Source organism: Pleurodeles waltl, chromosome 1_2 (assembly GCF_031143425.1).
Source record: "Pleurodeles waltl isolate 20211129_DDA chromosome 1_2, aPleWal1.hap1.20221129, whole genome shotgun sequence".
Classification (NCBI taxonomy): domain Eukaryota; kingdom Metazoa; phylum Chordata; class Amphibia; order Caudata; family Salamandridae; genus Pleurodeles; species Pleurodeles waltl.
In genome coordinates this window covers 1133146681-1133161962 of record NC_090437.1, presented here as the reverse complement: position 1 = coordinate 1133161962, position 15282 = coordinate 1133146681, and the positions used below count along the sequence as shown (strand labels likewise).

The window sequence follows — 15282 nt, the reverse complement described above, 5'->3', positions numbered from 1 at the left end:
TGAGTGGGTTCCTCCCTGTTTGTTTAGGTAGTACATTGTAGTCATATTGTTTGTTTTGATGATAATGTGTTTGTGAACGAGAAGAGGTTGAAAGGCTTTGAGTGCTAGGAATACAGCTAGTAATTCTAAGTGGTTTATGTGAAGGTGTTTGTGTTTGTTGTCCCATTGTTTCTGAATGTTGTGATTGTTGAGGTGTGCTCCCCATCCAATCATTGATGAATCTGTTGTAAGTGTGGCTTGAGGCACAGGGTCTTGAAAAGGCCACCCTTTGTTTAAATTTGTGGAATTCCAAGTCTGAAGCGAGATGTGTGTTTTGGAGGTCTATCAACACTAGATCTTGAAGTTGACCATGTGCCTGTGACCATTGTTTTGTAAAGGCCGCATGATTAGTCTTGCATTGGGGACAATGGCGATGCATGATGCCATCATGCCCAACAGTTTCATGACAAATTTGACTGTGTACTGTTGGTTTGGCTGGATTCGTGGTAACATATTGTGGAATGACTGTACCCTTTGTGGACTTGGGTTTGCAAGTGCTGTTTGGGTATTTAATGTGGCTCCAAATACTGCTGAATCTGCGCTGGTTGTAAGTGAGATTTTTGGTATTTTATTGAGAACCCTAGTGTTTGTAGGGTCTGTATTACATAACGTGTATGGTGTTGACACTGTGTTTGACTGTTGGATTTTATTAGCCAGTCATCGAGATATGGAAAGTCATGGATATGTTGCCTTCTCATGTAGGCTGCAACTATGGCAAGGCATTTTGTAAATACTCTGGGAGCTGTTATCCTGAAAGGTAACACCTTGAACTGGTAATGTTTTCCTTGTATTAAAAACCTGAGATATTTTATGTGCGCTGGATGGATGGGTATGTGAAAATACGCATCTTTGAGATCCAGTGTTGCCATAAAATCTTGTTGTATTAACAGTGGGACTACATCCTGTAGTGTTACCATGTGAAAGTGTTCTGATAGGATGTAAAGATTGAGAGTTCTGAGATCTAGTATTGGTCTCAATGTTCTGTCTTTTTAGGGAATGAGGAAATACAGGGAGTAAACCCCTGTTCCTTTTTGATGATGTGGTACAAGCTCTATGGTTGTTTGAGTAATAATGATTGTACCTCTGCTTGAAACACTGAACTGTGTTGGGAGGAGAGTTTGTGTGGTTTTGGAGGTATATCTGGAGGAATTTGTGTGAATTCTATGCAGTAACCATGTTGGATAATGGATAAGACCCAACTGTCTGTTGTGATGGGTAACCAGTGTGTGTGGAACGTTTGCAGTCTTCTTCCCACAGGGGAAGTGTGGTGAGGGAAGATGGTTTGGATTGTGAGGTAGATGCCTCAGATGTTTGGGCTCTAAAAGCTCCCCTATATTGAGGCTTTCGAAATGAGCCTCTGTACTGTGTTGAGTAAAGCGCTCACATAGCTTTAGCAGTGTCAGCGTCCTTTACATTTGTTTAATGGCTGTATCAACCTGTGTGCCAAACAGCTGTTTTTCATTAAATGGCATGTTAAGAACAGCTTGCTGGATTTCAGGTTTAAAGCCTGACGACCGAAGCCATGCGTGTCGTCTAATGGTGACTGCTGTATTGATAGTTCTTGCGGCTGTGTCTGCGGACTCTAACGCTGACCTGATTTGATTATTCGTAATGACCTGCCCTTCCTTGGCTGTCTGCTGGGCTCTTTTCTGTTGATCCTTGGGGAGATGCTGGATGATGTCTTTCATCCCGTCCCAGTGGGCCCTATCGTATCTAGCCATTAGCGCTTGGGAATTGGCTATTCTCCATTGATTAGCAGCTTGTGATGCTACTCTTTTACCAGCAGCATAACATTTTTTTGCTTTCTTTATTTGGTGGCGGTGCGTCACCAGACGACTGGGAGTTAGCCCTTTTCCTTGCTGCGCTGACCACTACGGAATCTGGGGGTAGCTGTTGGGTAATAAAAGCTGGGTCAGAAGGAGGCGGCTTATATTTCTTTTCTACCCCAGGAGTGATTGCTCTTGCCTTAACTGGTTCCTGAAAGATTTGATGTGCATGTTTTAGCATGCCAGGAAGCATGGGTAGACTCTGGTAGGTAGTGTGAGTTGAGGACAACGTATTAAATAGAAAATCATCCCCAAGAGGTTCTGTGTGCATGGCTACGTTATGGTATGACGCTGCCCTAGCTAGAACCGGAGTGTATGAGGTGCTATCCTCTGGAGGTGATGGCTTTGACGGATAGCACTCTGGACTATTGTCCGAAATGGGATCATCATAAAGGTCCCAAGGGTCGACATCATCTTGGTGTGACTCTGCAGAGTGCACTGGAGACTGTGCAGTGGAGGTAATAGGTGGAGAGACAGTTAGTTGAGGAGAATGAGGAGGAGACTGGTGAGGTGAGAACTGAGGAGGTGGAGATTTTTGTCTGGGTTTTGGCACTTTAGCCGGTGGCTGGTCAGTGTCCAAATGTCCTTGAAAGGCCAGCTTTCTCTTTGTTTTTAGAGGAGGTGCAGTGAGGATCTTGCCAGTGTCTTCATGAATTTGAATTCTGGCGTGTTTTTCATCAAATTCCTCCATTTGCGTAAGTTCCTCCGCAAATCTATGGCTTTCTTTCAATTGTTTGGAAAGTCCATGCTCCTCTGTATACATGGGTCTTTTCGGCTCCGAAGCTGGTTTCCTCAGGATCGAAAGTCCTGGAGTAGATGTTGGCCTCGGCTCTGAGAGGGATTTTCGAGGCTTCGACTCGAAGGGTCGGTGCTTGACTATTTGGGAGCCTGTGCTTCGGCTTAAGTCCTAAGGCTTCGGTGGTGTGGCCTTTCTCGGTGCCGAAGTTGTTGCTTGGTCACCGGCAGTCTTTTTACAGGTGGAGCCATGACCTTCCGGCAGTGGCGTCCCGAGGCTTTGTGTTTGGGCTTGGACGGGCAGGCATACTCATGTGCTGGCCCACTGTGATTGGTCTTTCGTTGTCGGACCCGTGCTCGGAGTCGGACCCCTGAACGGAGACTGCGGTGTGCATCATCTCCTCCTCTTCTGCGTCGAGGCGTTCAGTGCTTCTCGACGCCATTTCCAACCTTCGCACTCTTCGGTCTCGTAGAGACTTCTTCGAGCGGAAGGATCTGCAGGCCTCGCAAGTATCCTCTCGGTGGTCTGGAAATAGACACAGGCTACAGACTAGATGTTGGTCTGTATACTGAAACTTGGCGTGGCACAGAGGGCAGAATCAAAACGGGGTCCGGTCCATGAGGCTTCAACAAGGCTTTGGTCAGGCCGACCAGGCCCGAATTGGGCGCGGGTGCCCCGAAGGGCAAGTAGAGAGCTGTATCCGCCGGTAACGAAGTGTTGATGATAGATGGTACGCGATCAAAAACAATACAGACGAATTTAGAGTTTGTAGTACTTTTACGACTCAAACTACCGGAGTGAAAAGAAACACGTCCGAACCCGATGACGGAAAGAAAACAATTTAAGATGGAGTCGATGCCCATGCGCAATGGAGACGAAGACACTTCTTCGAAGAAAAACAACTTGTAACACTCCGAGCCCAACACTAGATGCCAGGACCTGTGCATAGCATGTGTATCTGCAGCTACACATGCCATCGAACATATATATATACATATACACACAAACATCTTTAAATGAAATGAAAAACTAAAGTATAAGGCTAAGCTAAAGTTATGAAAACTTTATTAATTTTCCAACTTAAACAACACAAATCTCAGAAATTCTACAGTTATAACTTTTTTAAGTTATAATTTGCCCCCCACCTCAAAACTTAACTATAACTCAACCCGATACCATGCACAATGTTCTCAATGTTCTCATAAATTGTGTCACTTGAGGTGATATGAGTCTTGTTATGAATGCTATAAGTGAGGTAATATGAAAGGAAATAAGCAGTGCATGGAGAAGGAGCGTGTTATCGTTAATGAGGTTTCCCCCCACCTGCTGGGAGCAGCTTTTGTTTCTGCGAACCTATGTTACTTGCCAGAGTACTGAATTCTTTTTTATTTTGGCCTCTTGGAGGTTGGGATAGGAGGTTTATTTTTATGTGTTTGTCAGCACAGGGGACTGAGTCACCTAGTCCTAAAATGTCTGCCAAACGTCTTTGTAAAAGTTGAAGGAAGCCAATCATATCTAATCTTTTGATCTGCCAGTCCCACAGTACTACTGTGGTCTGAAACATCTATACATTTCGGAACTTAATTTCTCAAAAACTACTGAATGGATTAACACCAAATAAATCACAAAAGGACACTCTCTGTGTAAAGGTCTAGCTTTCTGCCAACTTTGGTGCAAATCTGTTCAGCTGTTTTGGTGGTAGCCGTGTCTAAGGTCCTGTGGGAAATTGTATGGGAAAAAAGTGTTTTGTGAGTTCCCATTTTTTTTGACCCTCTTGAGGGATCACCCTAAAATTAAAAAAGCCAGTTATATGTAACTGCCATAAGTATAACTTGCACTGTAGTGATGACCTACCTATGACCTCATATATTACATCATTCAGACATCTGAAATCTACGGTGAAATAAGCCATAATTATGTCAATCACAACTGACAAATGTAAGTTTTTTTTGTATTTTAAACTGAAGTGCTTTTTCAGTAAACTGCTAAGGTTTATTTTAATGAGGTTAAAATTCTTACTACCTTCCTGATGTATAACTCGACTATCCCCATTGTTTCTTTTTTTAAAGTAAAAAAAGGAATATAAATATGTACATATTCATTGAACAAGCGAAATGTTAAAGTAATGTAATAGTTTGATGACAATTGTAGTGACAACATAATGTTCTAAACTCAAAAAACATGGAAATTCACCAGTTATACATATCTCAAATAAACTTTAGCTCACGCACCTGCCAAAAATAGAGTTGTCATTTCAGATGTTGCATTGCTCTTATTAGTGATGTCACAAAACATGTCATAAGTGAAGTAATGTCGGAGTAAATTAACAGTGCATGATGAGGGAGCAAGTTGTAGTTCCTTTAGGGCACGCGTATTAGTTACTTGTGATAACAAGTAACTGGTACATTTCAGTGTTCTCAGTGATTTTTTTAGTTTAAAAACTTCACTTAACTATAATATTACTTCAGCCCCTTTTTCAGTGAATTTCTTTTTTTTTTTTTTTGTTTAAATGTAAAGTAAAGTTATATATTATTACCATACGTAATGCCAACCCCACAGGCTGCAGGGACAAGCCCTAAGTCTGACCCTGTGTGGGCAGTCAACCCCTTCCCATAGAACCCGCCACAAGTGAGCACTAAGCTTCAGTTGAATAGTTTCGAGCTCTAGCTAGAAATGCTTTATAAAAATGGTAAGCTCTCACTCAGTGAGAGCAGGCATTTCTTTCTCTTTCTCTGCAGGCGGGAGCAACTTTATTACCCTGCCCGCAAGAGTTTGGCTAGGCACACAAATGTCTGCTCCCACCTGGCAAGGGCATTTCTGTAGCACCAGCCGTGTGGAAGCAGACCAGTTGCCTGTGAACTTGCAGGCAGGGAAACAGTGTCCCAGTATGGTCTCCCTGGATAACAGTGATTCAGTAAGATCCGGGGGATGGGATCACTAGGGCCTTGGTTGGCTCAGGAAAGAGGGCTGCACCCCTCCCCTTAAAAACAGCGAGTCCGGGGAAGGGGTCCTTGGGACCTTTTGAAGCCTGGGGAGGAAGGCTGCATAGCCCTATCCCATGAAAACTATGCCAGGAGATGGGATCCCGGAGGCTGTAATCGGCTCAAGAAGAGGGGAGACTTCAATGGATGGTTCACCTTTATCAACAGTTTTGCCATCTAAATATTCAAAGTATAAGTCAAAATCATACAATGAGACAAGGCAGGACACTGTTGCAAGTGAGGTCTCCACTAGCTTGGTACAATGAAGTTGAGGTCCAGCTGAAACTTTAAATTTTGGTGCCAAAAGCTATGATCAAGACCAGCTAGAAAACTGTAGCTGCTGAAGACACTTAGTGACCTCACTGACTAGTCGCTATTGGCCTCTTTCATACTGGGACATAGCCTTTTTTTGTGACGCTCAAAATCACCAGGTAGAACGAGCCAAATGTTTTAGCAGGATCCACAAAGCCAGATACATTTTTGGGGACCTGCTTAAGCTGCCAAAAACACTGAGTGGCAAAAAACCTGAAAATAGTAATCCGCTATGTCCTCTTGTAACTGAGGTAGCTTTGCTGCTCAAATTTTCGTTGTTGGGACTTTTACAGATCTCAAAATTATATAAAAGAACAAGGCTGAAAGCTATGGCTGGGCAGGACTTATAGAAGGTTCTGAGCTGCATAAGCCAATGTCCCCCGAGTTTGCATCTTGGATGGGAGGCCTCAGCAGTTTGTCCTGGTGTTCTTAGGCTTAAAGTTTCCCAAAATCATAACATCTTACTGAAGTCATTCTTCTTAGTCATCCTGAAAGTTCCCAAACTGCAAAGGGAGCTCCTAGGGTATTAGTGCAAAGACACCATTGGATAGCAAGCTCAGCCACACTCTTTAACTAGTGCAAAGACAAAGTCCAGTCCACTGGTCAGCTGATTCTTCTGGAAAGTTTCCCTTCTTGCTATTTATTTTCATGGGCATATAGAAGTGTAACAAGAATGACCCTTGAGAAGCAACTCCAAAGGATTGATACATAAAAAAAATCGGGTTCCAAGTCATCCATCATTTCATAAGGCAGACACAGATAGAAGGTTCCTATACTGACTGGTGATGAGCCCAAGTCTATTTCATCCCAAGAAAGTTCCAAGGTAACCACTTTTTTTCTAGTACATCCTCTGTTGTAGTGGAAACCATCCACACAAAGTATAGACCTGGGATTTCAAAGACAGCGTGACCCCAGGGTGGAGCTCTGGAAACTTCCCTGTCCCTTTACCATTAAATTGAATCTGATAAAAGCAAAAAACATCTGGAAAGAAAGTGTTTGCAAAAGGTTCAGCAATTCTTCTCCACGTCCACCGAACAAGGGCAAATTTGCTTTTAAAAGGTGTATTCAAAGCTCAAGAATGTTCAACATCTCTTCCCTTTAATTAATATTCACATTAATCAACACATTTTAGTACAAGAGGTTTTGCTAAATGGGATGTGTCAGTGAGCCCTTAATACTATAAAAAAATTAATCAAAATCTGCACAGATTATGTTCTGTTTGGCCTAGGGAGTGTGGGGGAAAAAACCCTTTTCACCTGTGACCAAAAGACGTGAGCATGTGTATTAGATTGTTGTATCCTGCCCGTTTACGCATAGATCACAAAGGCAAGAGGACCATCTTCGCAACACCTAAAGCAGCTAAAGAGTATCTCAAATCCATTGGGTCGTGGAAGCGCGGCCAGCGCACGACCGAGCAGGAAGATGATGAATCTGAGACATAACCAACTGTGGCACCTACCAATGAATCTGCTGGCGATCAGATTGTGGCCTGTGGCTGGGGAGAGAAGCGGAGGGCTCTCTCCATCATGCTGGAGGGCCTGCAGTCTCCATAACTCCTGCTTAACAGATGGCATAACTTTATTTACTCTGCCTGGCGACCTCTGTCCATCTGGAGGTTACTGGGCTCCTTATGAACCCCGTAGAAGGGAACACCCCAAACAGTTTTGATAAGTACAGCAGACCTACTAATGTTAACTTGGAATGATTCCTGTTGTCCGTTTGTTATTTAAGGTTGGGCACTGTCTTTAGCAATGTCAGCAAGCTGAAGTGGGGAAGGTTATTTTTGGGATACCTATTTGTATGTCACATACCGCATAATCACATCACCTGCCACTGGCCATACTATGAATCCATCACCGCTTCAGACGCGAGAATATACACAGAATGGCTAGATGTGGAGGGAAAGTAAACTTGCTTACTTGGGACATCAGAGGGCTCAACAATCCACGCAAAACTAGATTAGTCCTTAGATACCTTGAATTGCATCATATTCACATTGCTCTTTTACAAGAGACACACCTGACGTGATACACGGAAAGCGCTGTAGGCTCCAAATAGGCGATCCAATGAGTAGCATCTTCATACTATTCATATGTGGGGGTGTGGGAGGGGGTCTAGGATCATCATGGTTAAATGGGGGGGGTCTCCATTTACACTAGTGCATTCACTGGTAGACGAGCAGGGCCGATTTACACTAGTGCATTCCCTGGTAGACGAGCAGGGCCGTTTGGCTATCGCCCAGGGTATGCTGTACGGCAGCTCCATCATGCTGGTTAATACGTACGCTCCTAATGTTGATGATCCAGCTCACCCGGAGACACATACGCTCCCTAGCATCAGACAGTGTCCTCTGGGGAGGGGATCTGAATACATATCAGGGCCCCATATTAGACAGGTCAGCCTCACGGGATTGACAGGGCAAGCAGGCAGCGGAGGTAGGGTGCCTTTTATCTGATGTGAGGAAATACCTGCATTAGCAGATATGCCCCTGTGCTGTCTAGTTCAATTATTTAGACATTGCAAGTGAAAAGGGAAGCCATCTTAAGCTATGTACTGGATATTGGACAATACGAGTTACTCAGTTACATTATGGCTTCACTGAAACCTAAGGTGTTTGGTATCAGACACCTCGTCTTAATAAATGCAGACTGATGCCAGTTGTGGATTTATTATGACATGCACCCAGAGGGCACCTTAGAGGTGCCCCCTGAAACTACCACACCCCTTAGTGTGCTGGGTGACTGGTGTCAACCAACCTGCCAACACAGGCATGTTTCTGAACCCCAGGAGGTGGGAGCCCACGCTCACAGAGGCTGCTCCAGAGGAAGTTGCCACCCCCGCCCTAAGGCCCATTCAGCACAAGGACAGGCAGAAAATGAGTTGTGCAGTAGGAGTGTTGCACTACCGGATTAGCCATAATGCTAATGTGGGATGCCTGATGTGCTCAACAAAGGAAAGGTTCCACCATCTTGTTTTTGGTTGAGTAAGAATTTTGGGACAGGGTTACGCCCACTCCCCACAGGAAGTGGTCATATAAGGGGTGTAGTCACCTCAGAGATAAATATCATATTCGCTACTACTATAAACTCCCTTTAACGCCCTTATATTCAGTATTTTTGGTGGCCTCCTGACACCAGAAGAACAGATTCATCTGAAAAAAGAAGAAAGACCAAGAACAGCCGAGACCGAGAACTGTTGACTTTGGCATGAAACCCTGCCTGCTTACATGCTCCTGTCGCGATAATCGTGACAACTCGACTCATACTGCAGCTGTGCATCCTCCATACGTCTTGGAGGGCCTTCAGCACTTCACCGACCCGTCAGCATTTCCCTTGAAGTGGAGGAGCCACTTCCCTGCAGGCAACAAGCGCAATGTCTCTGGTACACCGTTCTGAGGACTATTGGGTCCACCAATGCAGCAGCTGCCCAGGAGGAAGACATTGTGCTCCAGGAGGACCGACCCATCTCCCCACCGAGTGAGAAAACACAAAGTCCTACCAGAGCCATCCCCGGGCCCCTTGCAGCAACCAATCCTTGTTTGAGTCTAATCTGAACTCCAACCCCACAACCAGATAGCAACCGTCGAGGGAGGTCAGTATTGCAGAGCCCAGCACCAAGTGGACTAGCTGCCCTGTTTTGTCCCCTTCTTGAAGGTCCAAACAAGAACTGTGGGCGCCTTGATGCAGGAGCACCTGACGACCAAAGCGCGCTGCACCTAAAGCTCCATGACTCAGATCCATGACAACCAAGTGTTCCCTTGCTCCCAGGACCCCCACCTACAGAGCTCTCCGTTGGGAGCTCCTGGACTTGTCTCCAAGTCCCTCTCTGCAGCCTGTTTCCAAATGGCCCTCCTCTATGCCAACCATGCAGTGCACAAGGTACGGAACCCAGCCAGCACCTCTGCATTCAGAAGACCCAGAGCATGTAAAACAAAACTGCTGGTGTTCCCTGTGACCTTGCCCCCCAGAACCATAAGACCTAAACAGAACAACCATGCAGTAAAAGTTCTCTACCCAAAGGAAGTCCTTTACCGCGTAAAAGCACGTTTGAGTGAACTTGTTACAGTACTTAAAGTAAGTTACCTTTGTTGAAGTTTTTCTGGTGTAAAAACATTCTTTAAAAATAACTATATATTTCTAAACATTGGTCTAGAGTTCCTTCTTGACTGTGTATTAGATTTATTGACTCTGCTTTCAACAAATGCTTAACACTACCCTCTGATAAGCCTAAACTGCTCTCCCACGCTATCACAAAAGAGCATTTGGGATTATTACTTTAAGCTCCATTAAACCACTAAGGGTCGCCTGGACTATCTGCACAGTGCCCCCTTACATTTGGTACTCTACATAGATAGCCAGCTTCCTCCAATAACCTCCCGACGAGGTGTAAGCCTTCCTGCACCTACAGGGATCCTTTTATTACTAGCTCATTTTTGTAACACTGACTCACTCCAAGGTTTCAAAATCTCAATTAAAATACTCCTGACTTATTTACTAAATGGTAAATGCGTACATAGAATGCTCACTGCGTGCCGGTCATGTGCCCATAGATTGTGATATGCATTCTTGGTTATTCATGTCTTCACCATTTAAAGTAAAGTAGAGTGTGTAAAAAAGGTAAGTGCACTAGTGAAACTAGATCCAAGAAACCGTGATGTGTTGAAAAATGCCACCCTTCGGATTCAATGCATATACTTCCGGTCAGGTGTCTGAAAAGCTCCAAGGAATGAAATACCCTGCCACCCAATTGGGAGTAAACAATGTGCATTACCTTTGTCATTTTGGAATAACATTGTAAAGCTGCTGTACATATATGATTAATGTAACTGTAAATGTCAGTTTGGTTCACACATTTTGGTGACTAATATATCTACCATAAACGTGTATTTACATACCTTTGAGCTTCTAATCTGGAGGCTGCCCTTGTTGTTGCTCCCCTGTTATCTTCATCTTCATCATCCACCTCATCATCGTCATCATCGTCATCATCATCATCTTCCTCATCATTCTCCTTCACTGTAGATTCAGATTTCTGACGTTTTCTTTTTGGTTCTACTATATCTGATACATCAAAATATGTTAAAAAAATTAACTGATCTGCTTTAAGTTTAGAGATAGCAGAGCATTTGCAATAACTTTAAATATGAATCAAAAGAGCATATTTTTGTACCATTGGCGTTGTTATATCTATGCAAACATAAACCTTTATAACTGAAGGTACATGAAATCCTTAATCTCTTATTAATAAATATACATGCTGTGAAAACCAGGTACTGCGTTTCTGCTCTAACTTTATTTCACATCAGTTAACGGCCAGTTTCCAAAGTTCCATTAAAGAAAGCAGCATTTGCGTCTGTAAAGTACTAAGAAGGAAGATCTGGTGTAATCAAGAGGAGCACAAAGTTCACAAATTAAGAACTGCAGAGAACATTTCATCCCTTTTATTTATACTCATGCCTGATTTATTACGCCATTTTGAAGCGCCACAGCACAGATGGTGAGTTACTTATGTTAATAATTAACAACCGGCAGCTGACTGTTCCACTAAACTTAATGCACAATTTTGTGTCATAATCAAGAACTGTTTTATCATCTTCATATATCTTAAGGAACTTTGTGCGTCCAAAATTAAAGTTAATTAAGCATTATAGCCCCTCAGCCAAGGGCTATAACAGGTGTTAAAGGCCTTAAACCCGAGTCTAATAGACCCCAGCTGCTGGCGAGGGCCTATGTGGAGGCAAAGGGCTTTAACAACCAGTATATTCCAAGGCAGAAGGGCTACAAGACTGAGGGTAGAATATTCTAAAAATAGAGAAGCAAAAAGACAAGCATTCCATTGTTGGAGCATTTCATTGACTTCAGTGGTGCTTCCAACATTTCAATGTTCTAATAACATTAAACCTACCTATAATCCTTTCATGGGGCAAGAGACAGAGGGGCCTACTGTACACATCTCTATATAAATTGGTGATGGAACCTTTAGTGCATAAGATTAATTCCAACACAGGAATCCACGGAAAGATAAGCATGCTTCTTTCAAGTTAGCCCTCTTCTCAGAAGACATTCTATCTTTTATAACAGATCCTCAACAATCATTACCCGCTCTAACGATAGCGCTACAATAATGGCCTGTCTGTCAGGATTTAAGATCTTCTACTCAAACTCTGCATGACTAAATGTTTGAACAAACCTTTTTTAGCCAGAAAGAATGCACTACCATAGATTTTCTTATTCTGATGATACATTGTACCACAAAGGAGAGAGGATGCCTGCCAGTCCAACTCCCTGTCGAAGTTGGCTCTTTATGTGGTACGTCAATAACTAGATATACTGTGTAAAGAGTCCAGGGGTTCCTCAATGAGTGGACAGGGGCTTGCTATGCAATCCCAAAGTGCTCTTTTTGAATAGTGTGGATGAGCAACCTTAGGCTTAACCCAGAGGAGTGTAAGACATCCACAAATACACACAATGGTCAATAAATGAGACACACAACTCAAAAAGGAGATCCACCCTAATTTATAAAAACAATAGCAAGTATCTTTATATATGTTTAGCCATTGGAGAAAAATCATTAGGTAACTACGTTTGTAATATGAATTCTTTTCACTGTTTAAAGTGGACAGTGCAAATTTTGATTTCTGCAATAGTACCCTATGGGAGGAAGAACAAGCTCTGTAAACTGGTAGAGTAAAGTGACTTACAAGACCAATCTCCAAGAGTTAAGGTGAGTGGTGGGTAAGGTCCAAGGCAGCACCAGCAGTTCACCACCAACAACACTGGGGCAGCTGGGTGCAAGGTGCAAAACAGCGTCAGGTGCCCAATGCGTTTCAATGGAGATCAGTCACTGAGAAAACAGCCTGCAAGCTTTGCCAGGAAGCCAGTTGGGCTCAACGAACGGCGGTGCTCAGGCCTCATGATCCTCGGGCACAGGTAGGCACCTTTGGTCCTATTTTCCACAGCCCAGGGGCGATGTGTGCAGGTGTGTCTTCAGATATTGGGTTTTCCTGACAAGAGTGGTTGTGGTAGAGGGGGCTGATTGCAGAGGCTTCAGGCATTGCCAGGAAGTCCAGGAGTCCAGAAGTCAAGGAGGGATTAAACCACAATAGACTCGGACTCTGGAGGGCTGGGGAACCTTGTTGGCACTGGTGGCTCACTTCTACTTGGACCCAAGGCTAAGGGCACAATGGTGGCTTGAGGTGTCGGGTTTTTGCAGTTCTGGAAACTTTCTTTGGAGTCTGGAGGAGAACAGGTCAGCTGTTCACAGGAGGTCTTGAGTCTTTATTGACGGCAGGCAGTCCTCCTGGGTTTCTGGAGTCACAGCTGCAGGACGAGTTGACTTTGGCAAAGATTTCGATGAGGGATACAGACAGGGTGGTGGGGTTGGTAACAGGTCAGCTCCTTCTCTCTTCTCTGCTTCTGTGGCTCTTCAGTGTCCTTGGTCTTCTTAGGTCCTCAGGGTCTGCTTCTCTAGTGCCAGGGGCTCCCCTAAATACTGAATTTAGGGGTGTTTCAGGGACTGTGTGGTTACTTATCCCTGTGGACACCTCAACCACTATATGACCACTTTCTCTAAGAAGCGGGCATAACCTTGTCCCAAAATTCCTAAATCTGCCAACACCAAGATAGTAGATTATGAAATGTGGTGTCCACATCAGGAAGTTCACCTTGAATACAAAATTTCCCGTCTGTCCAAGTGCCAAATGGGCCCTGAGGGTGGTGAGGAGGGAAGGTCAGTATCTTCCCTGTCACAGAAGCCAGCTCTGCATACCAAGGGCGGTGGGCTTCTTTGAAGCTTCTGGCCTTGGAATGTAGATTTGCAGGTCATACTGGTAGATTTTCAGGAGGGCGCATTTATTGATAAATACATCACAGTGGGTTTATCAGTACAAGATGGTTGATACCAAACATCCCTATCTTCATTGAAGCCATCACATAGCTGGAGAACCCGTAATGATCAGTGTCCACCACATACATTGAAAATGGCTTCCCTGCCTACTTACTATGTCTAGGAAACGACAAAGACATAGCAGGGGCATATCTGCTCTTGCAGATATGGTCCAAGTTAGAATGGGATTTCTAGTTGGTAGTGGTTTGCACCCTATCCATGTAGGGACCCTCACTCTAGTCAGGTAAGGGAGTCACACAAGTAGGATAACCTTTGGTAGCTTGGCACAAACAGCCAGGCTTTTCTCAAATGCAATGTGTAAAGATTTTGTACCCACACACAGTAACAGTGAAAACTCCACACCAGTTTAGAAAATAGCCAATATTTATCGGAGTAAAACAAGGCCAAAACGTCAAAAATCCAACACACACAAGGAAAAAAACAAATTTTCAAGGAAGGAATCATAGTAAAGCACAATAACTCCAACTGGGGCTATCACGGTGTCTTTCCCAACAGTCCAACGCCACTTGTGAGGGAGTCCAGGCCAGTCACGGAGTCGGACGGGTCCCGGGTGCAGTACCTTGGAAAATGATTAGGAGACAAAGAAGTCTTGGAGCTGGTGCAGCATTGGTTCCTTTCTGCTACAAGGGAGGTGAGGCGTTGGTTCCTTGCTGCTAGGTAGGGAAAGAGAGGTGTTTCCTTACGGTTGCAGGGAAGGTGTTATGGCGTCGATTCCTTACAACCGGCAGGGTTGATGAATCCAGCAGGACAAAATGTGAGGCGTCAACTTTGCGATGTCGCAATCACACCACAGGTGCTGTTACAGAGTCACGTGTCACGGAAGTCGGTGGCACGGCACTCAGGACTTGCAGTGTGGGAGGACTTCTGAGGTGCTGCTGAGGCATCAGCCTGTGTTGCAGGTCGCGCTTGTTGCACTTAGCTGGGACCATGGCTCCAGTACAGGCAGTGGCGCAGAGTCGGACAGCACCATAGGATCCGAAGTCGCTCTGGAGTTGGTGTGCTTGGTTTCTTCTTAGATATAACAGAGCTCACTTCCAAAGGACCAGGAACTGGATTTGGCACCACGTGGCAAGTCATGACTCTTGGCAAGTGAGACCAGGAGCTGGCAGGTTAAGTTTGATGGCCCTGAGACTTCTTAACAGGAGGCACATTCAGTTGAAGTCCTTGGAGAATCCTGGAAAGCAGGACGTAGACCTCAAAGTTCAGTCCTTTCACTCCCAGGACAGATGGCAGCAGGTCAGCACAACAAAGCAACAGGCAGAGTGGCAGTCCCTCCTGAAGCATCCAGCTCTTCTTCTTCCTGGCAGAATGTCCTAATTCCAGAAGTGTTCCAACTATGTGGTGTCAGAGGTCTAGTACTTATACCCATTTCTGTCTTTTAAGTAGGCAAACTTCAAAGAGAATTCTTTGTAGTACACAAGACCCTGCCCTTCCTAGCCTCGCTCCAGACACACTCCAGGGGGTTGGAGACTGCTTTGTGTGT

General features: G+C 44.5%; 1 protein-coding gene across 1 annotated transcript in view; it reads right to left on the bottom strand.

The window, feature by feature from the left end:
• Nucleotides 1-15282, bottom strand: part of BOD1L1 (biorientation of chromosomes in cell division 1 like 1) — a 301369-nt gene that overhangs the window by 34519 nt on the left and 251568 nt on the right. Inside the window, exon 17 of the mRNA XM_069202707.1 lies at nucleotides 10789-10954. Coding sequence (XP_069058808.1) covers nucleotides 10789-10954 — 166 coding nt within the window. The remainder of the gene's footprint in view (nucleotides 1-10788; nucleotides 10955-15282) is intronic.